At 42.2% G+C, this 21,244-nt stretch overlaps 2 protein-coding genes across 31 annotated transcripts in view; one reads left to right on the forward strand and one right to left on the reverse strand.

Annotated features, from left to right (window-relative positions):
* The window catches only part of LOC100643741 (mucin-5AC), a 331,083-nt gene extending 315,980 nt beyond the window's left edge, over nucleotides 1–15,103 (forward strand). For all 6 annotated transcript variants that reach the window (XM_048410860.1, XM_012314481.3, XM_012314483.3 and 3 more), the window contains 9 exons: nucleotides 731–4,843; nucleotides 5,339–5,653; nucleotides 5,774–5,843; nucleotides 6,500–6,915; nucleotides 7,849–9,804; nucleotides 10,051–10,173; nucleotides 10,279–10,445; nucleotides 10,539–10,753; nucleotides 11,141–15,103. In XM_048410860.1, coding sequence (XP_048266817.1) covers nucleotides 749–4,843; nucleotides 5,339–5,653; nucleotides 5,774–5,843; nucleotides 6,500–6,915; nucleotides 7,849–9,804; nucleotides 10,051–10,173; nucleotides 10,279–10,445; nucleotides 10,539–10,753; nucleotides 11,141–11,562 — 7,779 coding nt within the window. In that variant the 5' untranslated portion in view covers nucleotides 731–748 and the 3' untranslated portion in view covers nucleotides 11,563–15,103. The remainder of the gene's footprint in view (nucleotides 1–730; nucleotides 4,844–5,338; nucleotides 5,654–5,773; nucleotides 5,844–6,499; nucleotides 6,916–7,848; nucleotides 9,805–10,050; nucleotides 10,174–10,278; nucleotides 10,446–10,538; nucleotides 10,754–11,140) is intronic.
* Nucleotides 15,104–15,283: 180 nt separating this feature from the next.
* Nucleotides 15,284–21,244, reverse strand: part of LOC100643982 (disks large 1 tumor suppressor protein) — a 542,862-nt gene continuing 536,901 nt past the window's right edge. For all 25 annotated transcript variants that reach the window (XM_012314498.3, XM_012314493.3, XM_012314492.3 and 22 more), the window contains 5 exons: nucleotides 20,014–20,163; nucleotides 19,333–19,505; nucleotides 19,120–19,229; nucleotides 18,960–19,051; nucleotides 15,284–18,806 (listed from right to left, as the gene is read on the reverse strand). In XM_012314498.3, the coding sequence (XP_012169888.1) occupies nucleotides 18,697–18,806; nucleotides 18,960–19,051; nucleotides 19,120–19,229; nucleotides 19,333–19,505; nucleotides 20,014–20,163 (635 nt within the window). In that variant the 3' untranslated portion in view covers nucleotides 15,284–18,696. The remainder of the gene's footprint in view (nucleotides 18,807–18,959; nucleotides 19,052–19,119; nucleotides 19,230–19,332; nucleotides 19,506–20,013; nucleotides 20,164–21,244) is intronic.

Genomic DNA, 21,244 nt, shown 5'->3' on the forward strand with positions numbered 1-21,244 from the left:
GTCATCGGTCTCTCTGAAGAATCTCGTTTCGTTCCCCTCTGCAGGTTGCTGTTCCGTGCGATGATCTTATCTTTCACGGAGCAACGCGGGCCAACGAGATTAATAACGTGAGATCAGGCTGCCTCGCGCATCGAGTTGCTCATTGGAGAAAATAGAAGCGTTGGAAAGCCAAAGAAGCAAGAGAGTAAAATAGAGAATGAGAGGGAGAGAGAAAGAGAGAGAGGGAGATAGAGAGAGAAAGAGAAGCTGCGCTCGTAGCAGACAAATACAAGACAATGAAGATTAATGTTTCGGCCTGGTTCCCTGACGGTGCTGGTAGTCTGCAACACCGTGTGAACTGAGTTTTCGTTAATCCGTACGGTCGCTGTTCTACTCGCTGGTTGGTGGTTCACGCGATGCTCTTTAACTATAAATGTCTTTTCCAAATATAAGATTCATAGAAATAGAAAAATGCGTTTTACTCTCTACAGTAGAACTCCATTTATCGGAACGAAAATTTATTTAGTGTCCAATCAAACAACGTTCTGACGATTGAATTTCTTTTTCTAAACGCGAGTCCCTATTGTATGGTAAGAAAATTTAGAGAATGAAAAGAATTATTTCTGAAATTGACGAGTTCGTAACATGTAATCTTCGAAAGATGAAGTACTAAGCTTTAGAAAACCTTAAATCGAGATTTTTACAAAGAGGTTGCAAAGAAATAAGGAAACTCGTTTTGTTCTGATTTCAGACCAGCAGTCGGCGTGACATGGATGTGAGCTTCACGAACGTATTAGAGGGGGCTCGCCAGTACTTTCAGGGACTGCCGGTACCGAGTACAGGTAGTGCGACCGCGTCAGCGGATCACAGTCTCGCGACATCAACGAGTTCTGCTTCGTCCATATCGTCGTCGCACGACCATGGCAACGCCTCGTCCGTGGCTCCTTCGTCACCGGCACCATCCGTATCGCAAGCACCACCGTCACTATCGTTACCGCCGCAATCGACTTCGAGCGGAAACACAACCGGTAACGCTGGGAACAGTGGGGGCAGCGGCGGAAGCAACGATCAGGAAACGAGTCAATATCTCAACGACGTCAGACCATCGTCGGTGGACAACGCCGCGGCCAGTTCCAGCACTTTCTGGAGCCCATCCGTCGAACCTTATCCTCCTCAACCAACGAGGGTTGAAGTGCCGGATACGAGGCCAGGCGATGACGGATCCTCCATGGAGGCGAGCTCATCGTCCTCGAGTATCATCACTTTAACGGAGATGCAGCCATCGAGCAGTCGATCCTCGTCGACGTCAAATTTCTCACAGAAACAATCGACCTCCTCGACATCGTCGTCCAACGATCTTCATCATCACTCGCAGCCGACGACAGCGACAGCGCCAAGTTCACCGCACTTGCATCAAATGCAACCACCTCAACAGCCACACTCCCCTGGTCCGGTGTATCAACAATTAAACCCGGTGTCGAGAACGTCGTTCTCTACAGCAGAAATACTCGCTTCGTCGCACCAAGCAACCTATCAAACTGCCAATGATCGACAATCGCAACCGAACGCGCCGGTCGTAGCACAGAGAACCCAATACTATCCCCGGTATCATCATCCGGACATCACGAAGAGCGCCCCGGTTCCGTTCACTCAGAATTCGATCTATCAATCGTCGAGCGTAGCTGCAGCTACGTCATCAGGAAACGTGCAGTTGGCTACGAGGCCGACGCCGGTCGAGCAGAGCAACCCGACCACCGCTTTAGGTCAAGGACACGCTCAGGAGCAAAGAGTGCCACCGAGTTCCTACGGTAATAACGCTGCGCCGCCATCGAGCACTCCTTTGATTTACGGCTCGCCATCATCGCAGACTTATCGCACACCGCAGCAGCATCAACCGCAGAATCGATTAAGCTCATCAAGCAATCCAGCAACGGACAGGTCGTCGCATTCGGAAAGATCGTCGCACTCCTCGCGCGTCTCCTCGTCTCCGTCATGTTCGTCGTTGAACCCGTGCAGCCCTCGCCACACAGTCAACTTAAGTCACATTCCTTCGTCGTCTTCGTCGTCGTCGTTGTCCTCGTCATCGTCGTCGTCCTATCAAAATCATCCGGCGCACATTCCTTCGTCGCACTTGTCATCCGCCGGAACTATGATTCACCCGCATCATCAGGCTCAACAGCAGCCGCCGCAACAACAGCAACAATCTCAGATACAACAGCCTCAGCAGCAACAGCTTTCTAGTCGAATAAATGCGTCCCCGCATTCGATGGGACCGAACTCGTACGCCAGTCGAATGATCGTTCACGGGACGTCCGCGGCTTCCTCATCCTCAAACTCAAATCAAATGCCGCCACCGGCAGCGCTGACTGGTGGTTATCATCCTATCGCTTCTCCCCATGACGTTCCCCGTCACGCTACCCCGTCGCCGCATAGACAATCGCCCCACGTATCCACCCTGCATACGCCTCACGCCTCTCCTCATCACACACCCTCTCCTCATCACACTCCCTCTCCTCATCACACACCCTCTCCGCATAGCAGCTTCCAGCCGCATTCACCGACTTATCCACCACCACCACCGGCCTCCTCCACCCCTCATTCGTACAACCTTCCCATTACGTCGCAGCATTATCAACCGAATGCCGGTGGGTACGCGAATCCGTACGGGCTGCCGCCTCAGTCTTCGTATCATTCCTTCCAAAAAGGTCCCCAGCCGCCGCACACTCAATCGAACTACTACTCGCAGTCCAGTCGATCTCAGAGCCAGGCATATGTTCAGCAAATGTCTATGGCCGGTCCGGCGCCTCGAACAGAATCTACTTGTTCCGGAAACGGAAATACTAACGGTGCCACCGGTTATCAGCCGAGTAAACCGGTGACGTACAACGGCGCCGATTCGAAAAGAAACTCGATGGAGGTACCTTATGCCTCTTATCGATCTCAGCAGACGTCTGTTCCGAGAACTAACACGCACAACCTTCCACCTATCGCCGCTCTCTCGTCCTATCATTCCAACAGGCGAGAATCCGCGAGCAAGGCGCAATCGGTGCAACGGCAACGCTACTCGACCAGCACGGCGAGCAAAGTTTCGGTCGTTGCGCCGCCTACTTCCTCGATGGCCGCGCCTCAAAGGGTTCCCGAGTACCCGGTCACTTTGCCAACTATGAGTCATGCCATGCCGGTCAATGGAAGGACGAACACGGTAACAAATTCCTCTTACAGCAGATATACCGCTCAACACGGATATCCGACCTACGCTACCACCATGGCGCCTAGTCATCAGGGGAGCAACTCCTCGAGCAACACCACCGTTACGTCTATCGGTCAAGTCGCTCCGAGGTCTTCCGTTCAAACTACCACGGTACATAGTTATCAAACGTCGGACACCAATCGCACGACATCCTCCTATCATCACCAGCCTGTAAGAGCTACTGAGGACTACGGATACAAAGAGTATCCGTACCAGAATTCGACCGTGTCTACGGTACAGTCTACCGTTGCTTCCTCTATAGTGACTCCTCCTTCTCAAACGAACGGAATTCGAAAGAGGGAATCTCCTTTGGACCTCTCTGTTAAAACGGTGAAAACATCTGCCGACTCGACCGCTCAGGACGATATCGAGACGATCGCACCGGAGAAACACGTCAGTAGTTCCACGGTGATCTCATCGCGAAGCAACAACTCGCGAACCATGTTACCGCCCCCGGCGCAGCCTCCTCCACAACCAGCCTCATACCCTGCGTACGACAACCGATTGTCCAGCAATAACGGCAGGATCTTACCGCCAACGAGCGGCGTTCGAGCGCCGACCCCTCAAACGGTGTGCGCACCGAAGGTCGACTTCCTGCCAGACTTCAACTCTGCGCCACTGCGTCACCATCACGGCCAGCCGCACGAGAATACTCTTCAACGGAGAAGTTCCGCGCAACAGCTGTATGCTCCGCCTCCGCAGTCTCTTCCTTCTCAACATCCCAATAATACCGCTCCACTACCCCATATGTCCACGTTTAAAAAGACTTCACTGCCCACGACGCAGGTGTACGACGCGGTGACTACACCAGCACCGCCTCCGCCGGTCCCGTCGTCTTCTTATCTGTCGGCCAACGACACCATCGCCTCCAGAACCTCCAGGTATCCGTCGTCGATGATCGATCCTGCAAGGATAGGACCGGCTGCGTTGCCTCTTCAAGATTACCCGTCCGACTCATCGAAATATTATCTGGACAGTAGAAGTAAATTTGGCCAGCCACCGCCGCAGTGCGATCGAAGCCCTTCGAAGAGGCCTAGCGAGACAATTTACGGCGGTGGCGGGCCGAACAAGCAGCCGAGGCTCGACACGTGGATCCAGCAGAGATTGTCAACGGCGAAAGCGTTGTATGAGCAACAGAAGAGACAAGAGATGAATCTACCGGTTCCTTTACCAAATGGCACCCTCGTAGCACCTAGCACCTACGAGCAGAGATCCGATAGCGGATACTCGTCGTCCGAGTCCGCGAGGTATCAACAAGCTTACTGTGATAAGAGAAGCTACGCGGAACCTAAGGTCACTCATAGTTCATCGTCGTATGTTCATCCTGTGATCACGAAGCCCACGAATGTGCATTCTTTGCCGCAACAGGCAAACGCTAGCCAACCATCCGCGTACACGAATTACAGACAGAGTCAGAAAGCGACCGGACTTGTGGTGCCTCCTGGAGCTACTTCCGGCGGACAGGCCACGGAACCGCCGAGCAATACCGGTGCTGATAAACGAGTGCTTAGTTTGCTGAGGAATAGCCTAGAGAATAAACAGCAAAGGGAAGAACAAATGAACAGCCAACAGCCTATCTTGGCTAATCATAGTCAACAAAGTTTTCAGAATAAGGTATGTAGCAATTGTATATTCTTGTATATTATATCTTACGTGGAGGTGTTGTTTCATTCTTCGATAACTATCCCGATATGAAGTTTTAATTCATTCTAGTTCAATTAACCTGTAACAAATTATGTCTTACATACGAACTATGTTGAAAATATCAACCATGTCTGTCGCCTATCCCAACCCTATTACGATCTTAACAATTTCACACGTACGACACACATCGCATACATTCAATGCAGAGATCTCCAAGTACATTCTTCGAATCTCTACCATAAATATACATTCAGCTCTCAGCCATTCGTTGTTCATAAAAATTCTCTCCTAATCTCTTCACAAGAAATGCCATTAAATACCAGAAATACTTTATCTTACATTAAAATCAATACCTTACATCAAATCCTATCTATATCTTACCTGTAGGTTTATTGAGTGATCATAAACGTAAGCAGCGAGATACGTCCATTATCATGCTAACGCCAGTGTCCTCTATTCCCAAAGGTTGTTGCACCGGTCGAGCCCAAAACGAACATCGGAAGACACAACCTGTCACCATTCACAGCAGCGAGCTTACTGGAACGAAACAGCAACACGCCGCCCCATTACAAGTTCCATGTGCCGAGAGCGGTAGACTCGATCACTCAGGAGGCCCCCCGTAGTTTGTATGGCTCGAGAGTAAATTCATCCGCCACGCTACCTGGTAAGGAAGCACTCCTGGGACCCCGAGGAGCCGAGAATCAGATTCACCGTGACAAAGACGATGGTCTCGCAGCTATATTGGCTGCGAAAATTAGAACCAAGGCGGAACTGAAGCAGGTGAACCGAACGAAACATGTTGTTTCTCTGTTACTTTCTACGAAGATGTTCTTTTTTGGCTTCTATTGGCCGAATTGTTAATATATGATGTTTTTTTATTTTTGGTGTTTGTTCTTAAAGGTGGGAACCGGTCAATTTGCAACGAAACCCACGACCGTACCCTCCCAGGATACGTCGACTACTCCGAAAGGTAAATTTAGATTCTGCTGGTGTATCGGTTTTATGTTCTCCTAAAGTTTTTCGTGATTAGGTAGTTTGTGTTTTATGATTTCAAAGTTAATGACTTCTTTAGTGTATCTGTCATACATGAATTTTATATCACTTCCATTGTGGTATATTATTGTCTGAGATTGTAGTTAAATTGTTTGAGAAGGTTCGAAGGTTATTTCGAATAGATATACAGTTTTATATTATATTATAATAGTATATAATTTCTATATTATTAATACATTATTTTAAAAATTATGTTATCGTTACATTATTTTAAAATAGTACAAAGATCGCTCTAACTAGATATTTACACGTTTTCATATCATATTATAATAGCATACAGATTTTTATATTATATTATCGGTACACTATTTTTGAAAACACAAACAGCACATTGTCCAATCACAGTAGTCCTATAAACAACGCTTTCTTCTTTCTATTCATATTATATATCACCAATTCTTCCCACGAGTGTTAATTACTATTCGCAGTCACTATATCGACAAATATAAAAAGACTCTCATAAACCTGGACAACCATAAACTAAGTAATTATTGCGAATCAACTTCTTCTTCTTCTTACAAACGTATGCCTCAAAACTATTTCTTGATAACACATTTAAATCTGTGCTTGCAGAACTAGACAGTACAGCTTCAACGTCAACTCCGCAATCCGGTTCATCGGCGGGTAGTCCGCCAAAGTTGACGCGCGAGAAGGTAGCCTGTTTACCTCCCCGAAGACGGTTGTTCTCCAGAACGGAAGAGGAGAATATGCCGGTGGCCGCGACTGTTCCGGTTCCGGCGCCAGCGCCGGCGATTGCCTCTAGCGTGCCAGCACGCGCCAGCGGATTTAGAAGCTCCTCCGAAACATCGGTATTCGACTTCAGGGAGAGCGACTCCGAGGGTGAGATGCCGGTTCTCGAACGGCAAACGCTCGAGGAGATGAGGAGGGACAGAAAACAGCTATCAAAAGTGCAGCCACCCGTTCCTCTGAACGACGCCATGTGCATGGGCATGACCTCATCGACGGACCTCGTGAAAATAGAACTGAAGGTAACGTTATTTACGTAAGGTTGTTTCTCGTGTGATTTGTTCGTGCTCGCGAATCAGCGGCCTTCGGTGTTCGAGCTCTCTTTACGATTTTTATTTTGGATTTTCAGTGGATTACGTGTTTTATTTTGAGTCAAGGAGACTAGAGTTGCTTCATATAAAATTTAGGATATCATTGTTCTAACTACACCTATTATTTAACTTTGTGCTAACGTTGTCATTATTTTGAAATTAATATTTAGTTTGATACAAGTTTTCATGAATGAATTTTTTTAGGCGATTGAAACTTCAAACTAATATCTTTTAATTCTTGTGCTCCTTGGAATGTGTAGTATATGTAGATTTCGAAGTTTAAATTAGTGGTGTACGTGAATTTGCCACCTCCTCTATTGACGGTATCTAGTGGTGGAAATTGGTTCACGCCTTCTCCCCAAATAAAAATAAAGTAATGGGATCATCGTCTTTTACACAATCATAAATATAGAGTCCGCGAAGTTTTGTTATTGGTTGATAGTATTATATCGTAAAAATTGGATTGTATAGGATCGCGTGACGACGAAAGCAAACATATTGATTCAAGTAATCCACACGAATTCTTGCCGCTTCGGATCAACTCTAGTTGTCCCGATTATAGATGATATGAGGATAATTCATTCGTGTTGGGCCTGCTTAAATAGTCTCCAAAAAAATTCTTGATCTAAATTCAAGCACAGTGAACTCACGTATAACACGACAAAAGAATTGTGACTAGTATTCCCGTAAAAACACTCGTATAACATGTTAGATAAATTTAACATTTTGACACACTTTCCGCAACTTCTTGTCTAGAAAAATATTTTTCCACGCGTGATTCGTATAATGCGGAAGTAGTATCCTCCGGATATTAATTGGAAAAAATCTAATTTTTCTCATAAACTCTTGGTTTCTTATATTCAGGAGAACGACAAGATTACCGAAGTGGACACGTTTTGGTCCACCACGTGCGACAAGTTTATGGAACAACTACGAACAGGAGACGCAATGAAGAAACGCGGTCGCAAGAAGAAGGTCAGCTGCACGATAACATCCAAACTCGATGACACTGGCAACGATAGCAGCAAAGAATTAGACGCTAACACATCTCAGATCAAACCAGAGGACATAAAAAAGGAAATCCAAGATATCGATTCACCTCTGGACAATAAAGACGAGTCTCCGGAAACGAACAAGGATGACGAAGCTTCTGAGATGACGGACATCAAGATAGAAGTGAAAACCGAGCTAGAGGTGAGCAAGGATGATGTGAAAGATTCTAGCGATGATTCTGACGAGGTGCCGCTAATTCGACGGGCAAAGAAAAAAATGAAGAAGGATGACAGTGATTGCGAGGAGGAGATAATATGTAGGAAGAGAAGGATTCGTAGAGGAAGCAGAATTAAATTACAGTCGTCTAGCGGCAGTGATTCCTCTAGCGAAGAGAGCGATGCTAGTACGGAGTTTGGTCACGGTTCTTCAGTAGCTGATAGGCTAAGAGCAAGAAAACGGTGCACCAACAGCAGCACTGAAACAGAAGGAATGAAGCTTAGATCCAGAGATACGACGCCACAGAAGGCTAAGAATGAGAAAGAATCGAAATGCTCCACCTCGAAGACTTCTACGTCTCAGAAAGTGAAACTGAAGCCTTTGTTTGGCGATGGTAGCGATTTCAGGCCCGGATGGGAGGAGGAGGTGTACGTCTACAAAAAATCCTTGAGAATGCCACCTAGGTTGATCACAGTGTCGAAACCATCGAGGTTCCACAGGTTGTCCACCTCGTTGCCTGATTTGGACCCAGGATCTCCAGCTTTGTCAGTCTCTATGGACAGTTCCGACGTGTATTTGGGCAGAAAGAAATTGGTAGACAGCGATGTAGAATCTAACTACAGCTTTAGTACCACTGAGATTGGGATAGGAAGTAAGATCGACGATGAAGAAGCCACGTCGTCTACAACAATCTCGTGTCCTCCTAAGGGTATGAAGCATTCAAGATCGGAAAACAGTTCCATCGTCGACGTCCTAGCTCAGAGGGTAGGAACCAGTAAGAAAGAACAGAAGAGGAAACAGAAAGAGAAATCGGATAAAGGTGGAAATAAAACGTTGCAGAAAGGTAACAACGAACCTGAACTGCTTCCGACCCCAAGTTTAATTCCTTTGTTGGAATCGTCCAAATCACCAAAGGGTAAATCGCCTGTCAAAGATAACAAGGTGAAGCCTATCAAGGTAACGGATTCGTTCCTACTTGGTTACTTCCGCAAGGAAACGGTAAACAATTTCCGCGACACGTTTAAAAATAATCATGCTCTACCGAACGAATTTTCAACATTCGTGCTGAAGAGTAGAACGAGAACAGAAACGCGAGTATTGAAGAAACAGGCGACCATCAGAGAAGTTTTTGGCGAAGACAGGCCAGCATCAGCGCCCCCTATGCAGAACCACGACGATACTTCTCAGGACGATGACTCACAGACTGAAACACCAGAGAACAGGCTGAGGAAAGAGAGGACCTTGAAGCAGAAAGTTGTTTCGCGATTGAAGAACGCTGGAATTTTGAGGAGACACAAGGCGATCATGAACTCGAAGCAACATCATCTTTTGATGGAGAGGCGAAAGGATTTGTTGAAATCTTTGGCCGAGAAGAAACTACGCCGCTTAAAAGCGGAAGCGGAAGAGGAGCCAGTGCAGGAAGAGACGAACGATGCGCAGGAAGTGGAAAACAACGAGCTTGACGACGAGACCAATGAGTCAGAAGTTCCTAATAAAAAGAAGCTTAAACTAAGGACAAGTAGGCGGAAGTTCCGCTCCGGATTCGATTATATTCGCAAAAAGAAAAAACCGTTGAAGAAGGACGAGACGCTGCCTAAAGAAAGGAAAAGGGTGAGCTTTGCGTATTTTTGTAAATGATCTTATTCTCAGTGATATGGATCAGTGATTTCGCACATGTATTTCGAATGCGTTACAAAATTATTAAATTATTTTTTGTAAGCTTCGAAATAGTTTTTCACTTTTCCTGCAGAAGTTCGTTGAGCTGTGTTGTGTCACTTTTGAAATACATGCACGATCTATTGTTTCATCAATATAGAAGGTATAGAAGATTATCAATGTGGAATATTTGTTTTACAGCAAGTTCTAACAAGGCCCAGTCCAGAATGCGTAGCTGATATTCAGTCGGAGATTAGAACATGGGTGATCAAGAAGGGTGTCGGCGAAACAATGTTGCATCGTGCCGCCAGACTCGGTTACACGGTAAATATTGAAAAAATATTCATTGAAAATTCAATCTCAATTTAGTGAAACATATTCATTGATAAATATTTGAATACAAATTGCGTTTTTTCGCTGTGTTCGTAGGATGTCACTGCATACTGCTTAGAGAAGCTGAATAACGCACCGAGCCCAAAGGATAACGCGGGATACACGCCGCTTCACGAAGCATGTTCGAAGGGTCACCTGGAAATCGCGAAATTGTTGCTCGCGTACGGGGCGAATGCGAGTGAAAGTGCCAACGGTGGAATAAGGTAATATTCATTACTGAGTTCCAACGTGTGTTTCGGAATTCTAATAGACAATTCTTCAGAGACATTAAAATACGATCTATTTTCTTATTACAGACCACTTCACGAGGCAGCAGAAAATGGTGCTACCGAACTCGTACGCTTGCTACTTTCTTATGGCGCTGATCCTCTATTAGCTACTTATTCTGGACAAACCCCGCTGATGTTAGCTGCAGATACCGATGCCTATTCGATTCTAGAACAACACTTAGATGATATTCAGGGTCGCACGAGTACAGCGTGGTCGTTTGGTGGCCCGTCTTCTATCTTTGGTAAGTTCCTCTAAAAATCTAAATAACATCCTAAAGTTTTGCAATTAAGCCATTACGTAAGCTTTTCCGATTTTTTTGGCAATCAAGGTCATTTGAAAGTGAGGAACGTACTTGAGGTCGTATCCTTGTGAGTTAAAGTGAAATAAAAAGTTTACAGGATTATCAAGATCGTATCATTAGTGATTAAAGTTATTAAAAAGTCTCCAGAAGTGTATTTTCGATGTTCAGAGTCATTTCAACGCTATTATGCCATTGTATACTCAATTACCCTATATTAGTTAAATTCAAAAACAGTTTCGATTATCAATTCTAAAAGTAAAACTGTTATCAGAATGATTTGATATTTAAATATTTGCAATTAATTAATCATCGATAAATTTGTTTCAGACCCAGAAGAAACTGGTTACAATCCCCTCGACGATCCTCCTATGGACAGTCCAGAACCTGAATTAGATGAAATCGAGATAGAAATGGGCGACGTGAACCTGCCAGTTCTCTTTTCCCTCGCCAACGATCCAGACAAGTGGGTGCTCCTCCAGGATCTGATGGCTGCCCTAAAAATAAAAAGCAGGGACACGTTGCTGCGTCAAGTGAATCCTAAAGCTCATGCTGGTCCACCAGCGATCGCTCATCGCGACGTCATGAGAGAACTGAAGTTACAAGATTTCCTGGAACAATCCCGTTGCTGCCACTTGCTTAGCGGCGGCGAGCGAATCAATGTGAGAGGGTCTAAGGTGACTCTGATTAAGTACAACGAGAAAGTGAGATCCCTGTTGAACGTAGAGAAAGTGGTCATCAGCCTAAGGTGACAAGAGGCGTCGCTGGGGCATTCATCACCCCAGGCGAAACCGTCGACTTCCGCCTCGAAGGAATCGTCGAAGAAGATCTCTAGTGTTTCGCCTAAACGCGAAAGGCAAGCCAGAACGCGACAGAGTAACAAGACAACTGTCACGGATTGAACGTAAATCGGGAGATATCCTTAGCCGTGAAAAGTCACTGAGCGGCTAAGTGGAAAGTTTCATTCGATCAAGATCTAGTGTTTTATTTTGATTCTGTTCAATCAGGATCAAACGAACAATTAAACACGAGAAGTATATAGAATTAGTAGTTCCGGTACGATCGAAGAGGAAGATAGTTCAATGGCAATGCATTTGACGCATTCTATTAGCAGTATTTATTGACAGATGTTCCAAATGGAGCACAGTGATATTTTATCGATATATCCGTTGGGGGCCGAGGGATGATGGCGTCTTTAACAATGTTTTCTAGATGAAGATCGTCATCCTGATCGAACTTCTTGTTCTTTGGTTTGAACGATCTGAGATAGAAAGCAAAGAGAATTCGAACAATCTTTGTGAAGAATCGGAAGAGAAATCTTTCGTTCGAGTTCCAGTCGTGTAGATTTTAATTGTAATATTGGAATCTGGTGGAAGTCCACGCGCTTATTGTCAGTGCGATTATTTGTTCAAGGAATCGATGTTCACGGAGAACTTGAAACTCCGCGTGAATGGGCATCGTGTATGTCTCACGTTCTCTGCTCATCGATGCGATTGTTTTAAATTAGCAATGAACCAACGTTGGAACGTACGAATTATTCAATCGCCATCAGCTTTGTCACGTTACCACGTTATTAATTTAAATAATTTCGTTTTGTTTTCTCTGTCTTTGTTTCTCTTTTCTCTCTCTTTTTACAAGGTACTAGCGAGTCGATTAAAAGTGTAATTCGGTTATGTGTTTACCATTGTAGATTTAAGTAAGCGTTTATTAATCGTCGAAAAATATGGAGCATTTACGTTTCTTGTTATCTCTTCTTTCTTCCTTTTATTTTCTTTGGGATGTGCAATTTCGCGAGTCTGCTTTCCGTTGAACGATTGCCGACCGATAAGCGCGATCGATCAGTGTTTGTTAAGTCTAAGAGATATAAAGAAACGGATCGGTGGTAATATTCAGTGTGCAATAGGTTTCATCGAACTCGCGATGATTGATTCACGAATTAACGGTTTCCATTTCAGATTATATTTAACTGTTTACTTGTTGGAACGGTGAGAAAATACAATCGACGCGTTCACTGTTGTCTAGTTCTATTTGTTTTTATTATTATTATCACGCTCGTTAGCTAGTATGCTCAAGTTGTTTCTCGTTTAGACTTTAATCTGTCGAATTGACGAAACATTTTTCGTTATAGGATAAATGTAAGCGGTTATTAATTTTCTAGCTGTTCTTTATATTAACGTACGGGAGACTATCAATAGTAAGTCTTTTAAAGGCTACAAATGTTCAGCAGTGAACGTGTTCAAGGATCATCGACGCATCCGATTTACGAAAGAATTCATCGAATGCGACGATGGAACGATCTCTAGGTACTTATATCTTCGAAAGCGTGTTAAATGTGTGCGTCGAGAGGGAAGGTTGAACACTGAAATGAACAGAGAGAGACCTCCTATCGTAGACAGAAGATTTTACAAGTTTTTTAGCAAAATCTAAGCACGCTCGCGGGCGCGTTTCATTTTACTCCGTGTGTACAGAGATTATCCAATCGTTCTGATCAGTCTCAGGGAAATATCCGTATGCGTATTCTCGATATCTTATGCGTTGCATCGATTTGAATAGAGACGCGACCAGGCATCTCTGGTTGATCGGCGGATGAACGTTCGTTAAGATTTATGTTATACCGATTTCTTCGCGATGTACAGTAGGCATAGAGAAAGAGGGACACCGTTTTAGTCTTCGTACGTTGAACGAACGTTTTCGGTCTGTCGCCGTGATCGACCGATGGCTGGTGGCTCGCTCGCTGCTCGTTTTAATTTTATTTAGCTGACGATTTCTAAACTCGAATATATTACCGAACAATACCGTGGACGGGGTGCAGTTTACACGTGTACATAACTTATTTTCGAATAAAAAGCTAGTGTCACCTGCCATGCAAATGTATGTATCGAAGGACATCGGATTCCTTCGCGGTCAGTGATCCTATATGCGATTCTTGTTAAAAAAATAATGTGGAACGAAGTTCAAGAGAACATAGAGAAAACGAAAGAAACGAAATATATATATATATAATATATTACATATTTATATATAATATATTATATATTAATTATATATTATATATTTATATATAATATATTATATATTAATTATATATTATATATGTAATATATTATATATAATATTATATATGTTACATATATATATACATACCTATAGTAGAAGTAAAATAGATCAAAAGGCGGGTTGGAGGGTGGCGAATCAAGATAGGAAGGGAAAAGTAACTGTACGTACTGTACGTGTAATGTACCTTTTAAATGTAAAGTAGATACCGAATATAATAGTGTAAGTAGTCAAAAAGAACACGACACTTGTTCATACAAACTATAGGGGCGTATACACATATTTACGCACGTGTAATAGCATAAAGCATAAGAAAAAGGGGAAAAAATCCGGCGTCTTAGATTAACTCGAGGAGAAATGTTGTAATTTCAGCGAAAAAGGAAGCCGAATAATACGCTGTTATGGGCGTATGTATATATATACACACAACACGCAGATACTTTCTCGCAATATAATAGGGGCTATTGCAGTTACTATCGCTAACTAATAATAATAATTATTATTACTATTACTACTACCGGTCACCGAATACTACTACGAATACTACGATTACCGCTATTACTATTTACTATTTGCCACTACCATTACTATAACTACCACAACTACTATTACTACCACTGTCACGACTATCCGCTTTTTTTATTGTACGATATATACATAATACCGAACTATGAATGTACATTTTCTTAGCTGTAACGTCTCCTCTTCCTCCATTGTAATTTATATATTATATTTGAGGAATACTTCTAAATGTGTTGAAAAAGAAAAGAAAAAACCGCTGCTGCTTTACGAGGAGAAGGAATTCTATGTGAGAAAGAACAAAATATATTATATATAAATATATAAATATATAAATATATATGTATATATACGTACATATATATATATTTTATTTCAGAAGTTTAGTTTAATGGATATATAATGTTAAAAAAAATACGCGAGGAAGGATACAAATTAAATTCTCTCTGTGATTCGTCTAAACAATGGAACTAAGTAAATAAAAAAAAAAAAAATTGAAGAAAAACAAAAAAGAAGAAAGAGTTATAGTTATATTGATTAATTAGTATTATTATTGTCATTGTCATTTATCATTGCTCTGTACCGCAAGTTTATCGAACAACAAGTCACAATGGACCGACAAACTCGATTTTCGTAATGAACTCGACTCGTGATTTTCTTTTCGCTAATAACAGTAACGAGTTATCCTATCGATGTAATAAAAACAAGTATTTTTACCGATCTGCGACTTCTTGATTTTTCTAAAACCTGCCCTCCCGTTTGAGAGCTTCAAACTGAAAAAATATAATTTGAAATTCACATTTTTTAAATTTATATTTAAATTTTGAGATCTCAAACTTCAAATTGAAACCAGTCAGAATTAAGAGGAATCGCGCTCGAAGGAAAGACAGGTGACACAGATTTAAAATTGGTAAAACGTTTATTAACTATTTAAAAACGATGAAACAAGGTGAACATGAGATTGACAATTCAATAAGTAATATTATTAAATAGACTATAGAGATGTATAATAAGTGTCTGTAGTAATTATTCTTTTTATACGTTCCTTTACATCGAGACAAACGTCTTTTTCATCATCTTACTTCCTCAACTTCTTCCTCTATTATTTTTTTCTAAAGGTTGTCTCATTATTTTTCGGCGAAGCCAAATCTTCTCACTTTTCCTTTAATTTCTCTGTTTTCAGGCACGTCCTGTGCGATAATATTAATACGTCAACGTTTCTTGCCATTCGATTCATCCTTCAATTATCGATAATACGACTCCCTTTTTACTTATTATCCCTCTCTCTTTTTTTATTTCTTTTTCTTGTAAATGCGTGTGACGGCTGTTGCGTTAACGATTCTAAACACAGGATTCTGTCGTAGGAAAAATAGCTCGTAGAAAGCGTACCCTTGCTAATTATTATTATACCCGACAGTCAATCGATGTTGTTCGATCGCGCGAATCACATCCTACGAATAAACTAAAAACGGAAGGAAAAAAGGACGCAAAATCGGCCCTTTTCGCTCGTCCAACCGAAGGAAAGGCAATTAACGATGGCGAAACGATCAGCGAAATCGCTTGCACGATCGGCGATTGTGAAATAAGAGATGTAGGTGTGTGGTCATTGCGACGATATACAGTTTTAGCTACGTACAAGCTTTGACTAAACGAGCATTCTGTCCCAAACGATGCATCTCGCGTTCTGTATAAACTCTCTCTTTATTTCATAACCCTTGCTACAGTTTCATTACATCACCCTTCCTACACCATTTCCTCAGTACGTCAAATGCTCTCGCATTTTTCTATTCACTCGTAAGTACTGTGTATTTAGATGAGCGACTTCCTTAGTCATTTCGTATCCACTCGTCCAGATTTAATGCTCACATATGCAGATCTGTCTTCAACACAGGACACGTAACGTGATCGAAAAGATGCCATTCGATGATTCTTCTCGTAAATTTTTTCATTTTTTTAATCGCCTGTGTGAAAATGGCTGAATAACGGAGGCGTTTCGTTAATCTAGATAGTGCTGAAAGTTATTCGCAAAATTTTTCTTTCAGAATGTTATAGAACGCGGACTGTTTGCGAGACCTGTTCTTGTTAATAACTGCTCCGTTTTCCTTCTATCTTTACGCATACGTATCTAGCTTTCTATAGATTGGCACGGGCCAATCGTAGAAAACGAAACTCGGAAGTAACGGTTCCTCTTTGCATCGGATGTGTACAACTCGTCGCGTCATATCCTTGTTTCGATACGCTCGAGAAATATTCGCTACCACCTGCTTCCTAATCGGTTACACGCTACCACCATAACCATCTCGATTACCCGGATATAGATATTTACAATAATATATATATATATATGTATGTATGTATATATATACCTACTATCGTAATAATAATTTAGTAGTGGTATTTAAATTACAATAGCGTTCATTCTTCCTCTCCTTGCTGCCCGTTTCTCCCTCTCTCGCGCGCATTCTATTTATATATATTTTTATTTATATGTATATATAATGTTGCACATAACCCAGTACTGGCTTAGTAATCTAGCTGTACAAAACATTATATACCGCTATTCTAGCATCTAGAGATTTGTCCTGTGAGGTTTGATGAATCGTGAGGTTCGTAACATGCGCCTGGATCTTATCGCTTCTTGTTCATTTTCTCTATTTTATTTGCTTCTTTCTCTTCCTTTTTTCTTTCTCAACATAGCAAGAAAAAAAAAGAAAAAAAAAGAACATATCGTGGAACAGACTCTCAATGAGAATGTCCCATTATCCTGCTTTTCTAGTTCCCTTTATATCTATTCCGTTTGTCCTGCCAGTACATTCTAATACGTTCAAATTTCATCTCGTCAGACAATGAATGTTTTCGATTCCCCTCTGTCTCTTGTTCGCTTTTTATTGTGATTAAGTACATTAAAAAATACCGCGCTACTTCGCTCAGAATTAACCGGACCAAGCTATACATATATAGTATGTTCGGTGAAGCCAAGTATTATGTTTTATTGATTCTTTTTTTCATTTTTTTTTTTTCATTTACTTTATTTTTTCAGTATATTCTCGTACCTTGCCTCGTTTTCTTTCTTCATTGTTACGCTTTCATCGCCGTAATCGTCGCGATTTGCGCGTGAAAAATTCTTTGTTTAAGCGTCTAACGTGCTGTGCGCGTCATACAAATAATCGCGACGAAAATCTATCTTAAACATCTATTATCTTTTATTATTTTTTTGTTTTCTCGCTCATACCCTCTCGGTTCACCTCTTTCTCGTTCGACCTCGGCCAAATACCGATCATTCGTTTATTACTCGCTATTCTCGTCGTATTTTCAAGCAATTGCGTGAACTGTATACATACAACATAACACACACAGAACACGTCGCGATTCAATCAATCGAAGAATCGCGACGCTAGTCTTTCGGTAAAACACACGTCTTCTCGACGAATCGGCTCCGTTGTGCCGGTCGAGTCGTCATGCACACGCGTTAAAATCAATACCGAGATGAATACACGATGCAGTCCTCCGTGCTTTTCTCTTACGTTGCAAATTACGAAGCAACTTTACATTCTTTGTTGCGACAAGGAGGTTGATTCCTGTTAACGATCGAACTGCTGTGTATTCGTGTTTGACGTCTTAACACAGTGATAAAAATTTAACGTGATGACAAGTACGCGACGATGCTCGTAATCTTGCTCAACAAACCCACTCGTCAAGTGGAAATCATGAGAAAACATCGTAATACAACGAAACATTTCTGGTATTAACATTATAACATGTATCCTTCCTCCTAACAATCTCTCGGTGGAAGGACCCTTAAAACGCCTTAAATATTCTGCGATCAGATCTCTCGTCGAAACGGATAACAATTACAGCTGGAACACGCCATTGACTGTTTTATCCTTATATAATCAACAATGAAACCTTTCTCGCGGCGTGATCGCGAGTTCCAAGTTCTCGCGATGGAGACTTCGAACACGTTTCGAAACATGCTCGATTACTATTAACCTCTGCCTAATCTCTTAACCTAATCTCCTCCCATGAACGTTCTACTCCTCTAAACCTTCACATACTGTCAGCTTTATTTGCGAAGTCTTCTTTTTTCGACGAGCTTGGTGCGCGGCTAACGCCTTAACTGGAACATTGTGCTACTCGATTGGGCGGGTGTGTGTGTGTGGAAGGTGGGTTGAAGTGAGGTGGAACGGGTTTTGGGACAGGGACGGGGAAGGCATTAGAGAGTTACTCGATTATTTTATTAAGAGTAATTAAGCTTGACGCCTCGGAGGTAGAGTCCAAGCGTTCGGACCGGGCTGAGCGTGGGGGGCAGGACGTCACAGTTGCTGATCTCTGCACGGTACCCAAATATTCGGGCCTGACTGCTCGGCGATTACCTCCTTTACCTTCACGTAGATCTCTTCGGGCGTGTCACCTTGCACCACGGCTGCAACATAACGAAGGTTTCCATATCAATAACTCAATCTTATAATTGTCGTCGATTGCTCGTTGTGCCAATTAAATTATCGGACTTATCGACAAATTGCTCGTTTCCGAGTTTCGTAATAAAACAATCATTATATTATTGGAAATCACTTACCAGTAAAGTATTCTCCAAACTCTTGCTCCATCTTCAGTGCTCGTTCGTACGTTTTTTTCGCTTGCTCTTCGGTCATCCTCTTGTTCATTTCCCTTTAAATAATCGCTCGTTAAACTACACTTCAATTCTCGAACGAATCACCGAAAGCATTGCTACTTACATAACTGACTCCACGGACTTCGGTTTAATGAAAATGGCGATGGGATACAGCTGCGCCACTTGTAACCTCTTGATGGCATTTCCGCTCACGTCAAGAATACAGTGTTTCCCCTATATTAGTCGTAGATGAAATTTTTATTAATTTGTAATATCGAACATCGTTATTTGGTTTTACGTTCGGATTGATTTTTATGAATAATTTGCTTCCCCTTACCTTCTCAGCAACTTCTCGCACGGACGCCACGGACGTGCCATATAGATTATCATTATACTGTCCGGCCTCAATGAACAAGTGATTCTGAATATCCCTCTCCATCTGTTCCCTAGATGCGACGAAATGATAATCACGCCCGTCCACCTCGTACTCTCTTCTACTCCTCGTTGTATCTGCAGAAATAAGAAACGTCCAATCATCTCCATAAACTAATTTTATTATTGGCATAAGCAATTGATCAAACGAATCTTTGAAACATTGAATATTTAACAAATACTAATCGTAAAAATAAGTATGCAATTACACTGGAATATCAACATAGGATATAGTAGTATTTGTGAAATTTCGTTTCACGATTTACTAAATTTTTCAAAATAGTTAAATTAAGATGAATTTCATAGAGCAACAAATTTTCAACAATATGAGTGACTTAGGTAACATTGACAGTAGGTAATATGACGTAGAATATTTCAATTTATTGCGACTGCCAGGATAAAACATGTATGTCTTCAATGGTAGTCAACGTGTTAACTTAAAAAGAAATATACTACAATCGTAATGAAAGAACAAATTGTATCCGACGAGCAATGTTCGCGAAATCCGAGGAAATCTCGCGATTCGCGGAAGCAACGCGTGACCCAAATCGCCAGGCGGGCTAGATTAAACTTTGTTTCAACTCACGTGGCACACAGCTGCCGAATTTATCCGGGAATTCCGAGATGAGGTCGTCATTGATGCGGTCCTTGAGAGGACCGAGGATAATGACAGGTCGGGTGTACTGTATGGTGAGTTGCTGCACTGCCTCGTACGACAGCACGTTTTCTTCGCTGCCTGTAATTTCCAGTATAAAGTACACTCGTATTTCCGTGACGACGGGGTTTGTGGTAAAAAGCTTTTGTTATCCTCGGTTAGATTGTTTGCACTCTTTCAAACAGCTAAGGGAAACAAATTAGTTTCTCTCTCGATTTAAGAAACTTTTGATCTATTCGGACGAGAGAGAATGACACGGTCGATTTCGAAATACTATTTTCGATTACAAGAAACTTTGATATAAGTAGATACGAGTATACATATAACTATATGCTGGTTATGAATAATACAGAAACGCGACCGGGAATGATTATTATACTTTGCTGTCCACCTCGAACGAGAAATGATCCATGCTTTAGCACCTAGGAAATCGAAGCAAGGTAAAAGGGACTAAAAAAGGTTGATAAGCTCCCTAAAGTCTAGAAACTTAGGCGATCGAAAAGTATCAAGGTCGACGTGGCATTAGTTACGTGGCGACTATGCTAATACACTCGATGGCGATAGAGATCGTGTTTTATAATCGATACTCGATACTACGTGATTACAACGGTTTTAACACGATTACCAGGACGCGTCGCTTCTCGTTGTTACCGACGCGTTTCTTTGAATTTTCATTGAATTTCCCTTGGTAAATGGTTTCAAACTTGGATTTGGAACCTCTAAAATATAAATGTGTGATTGGAAATTTTAGAGAAGCGACGCGCTTTCTCGTGCTCTACGTAAGGTTTCTGTGACTTTCATTGAAAGTCTACACAAGGATAATTAGTATTACAGAGAAATCAAAATCGGCAGAAAAAATGTACAGACACAAAGCACGTCGCGACTGTCCCAATTGCGCGAAGCGTTTTCGGCGTTTGGTCAGTGCTCGTGGGCAAAGAGTGGTGAAAATTAAAAAACAGAGAAAAAGGCACAAAAATTAAAGAGAAAAACATAGAAAAGTAAAAAAGAAAACAAGAAACAATAGTTGCTATTAAAAGAAGATTCGCACGACGATCGAAATCGCGTTTCGATAGCTTGTTAGTCAAGGACCTAAATTGGTATCTGTTGTTCACTCCTGTTTTTTCACACACTATGACTCTTTTTTCGTGTATTGTGCATCACT

Source organism: Bombus terrestris, chromosome 12 (genome assembly GCF_910591885.1).
Source record: "Bombus terrestris chromosome 12, iyBomTerr1.2, whole genome shotgun sequence".
In the NCBI taxonomy this organism is placed as follows: domain Eukaryota; kingdom Metazoa; phylum Arthropoda; class Insecta; order Hymenoptera; family Apidae; genus Bombus; species Bombus terrestris.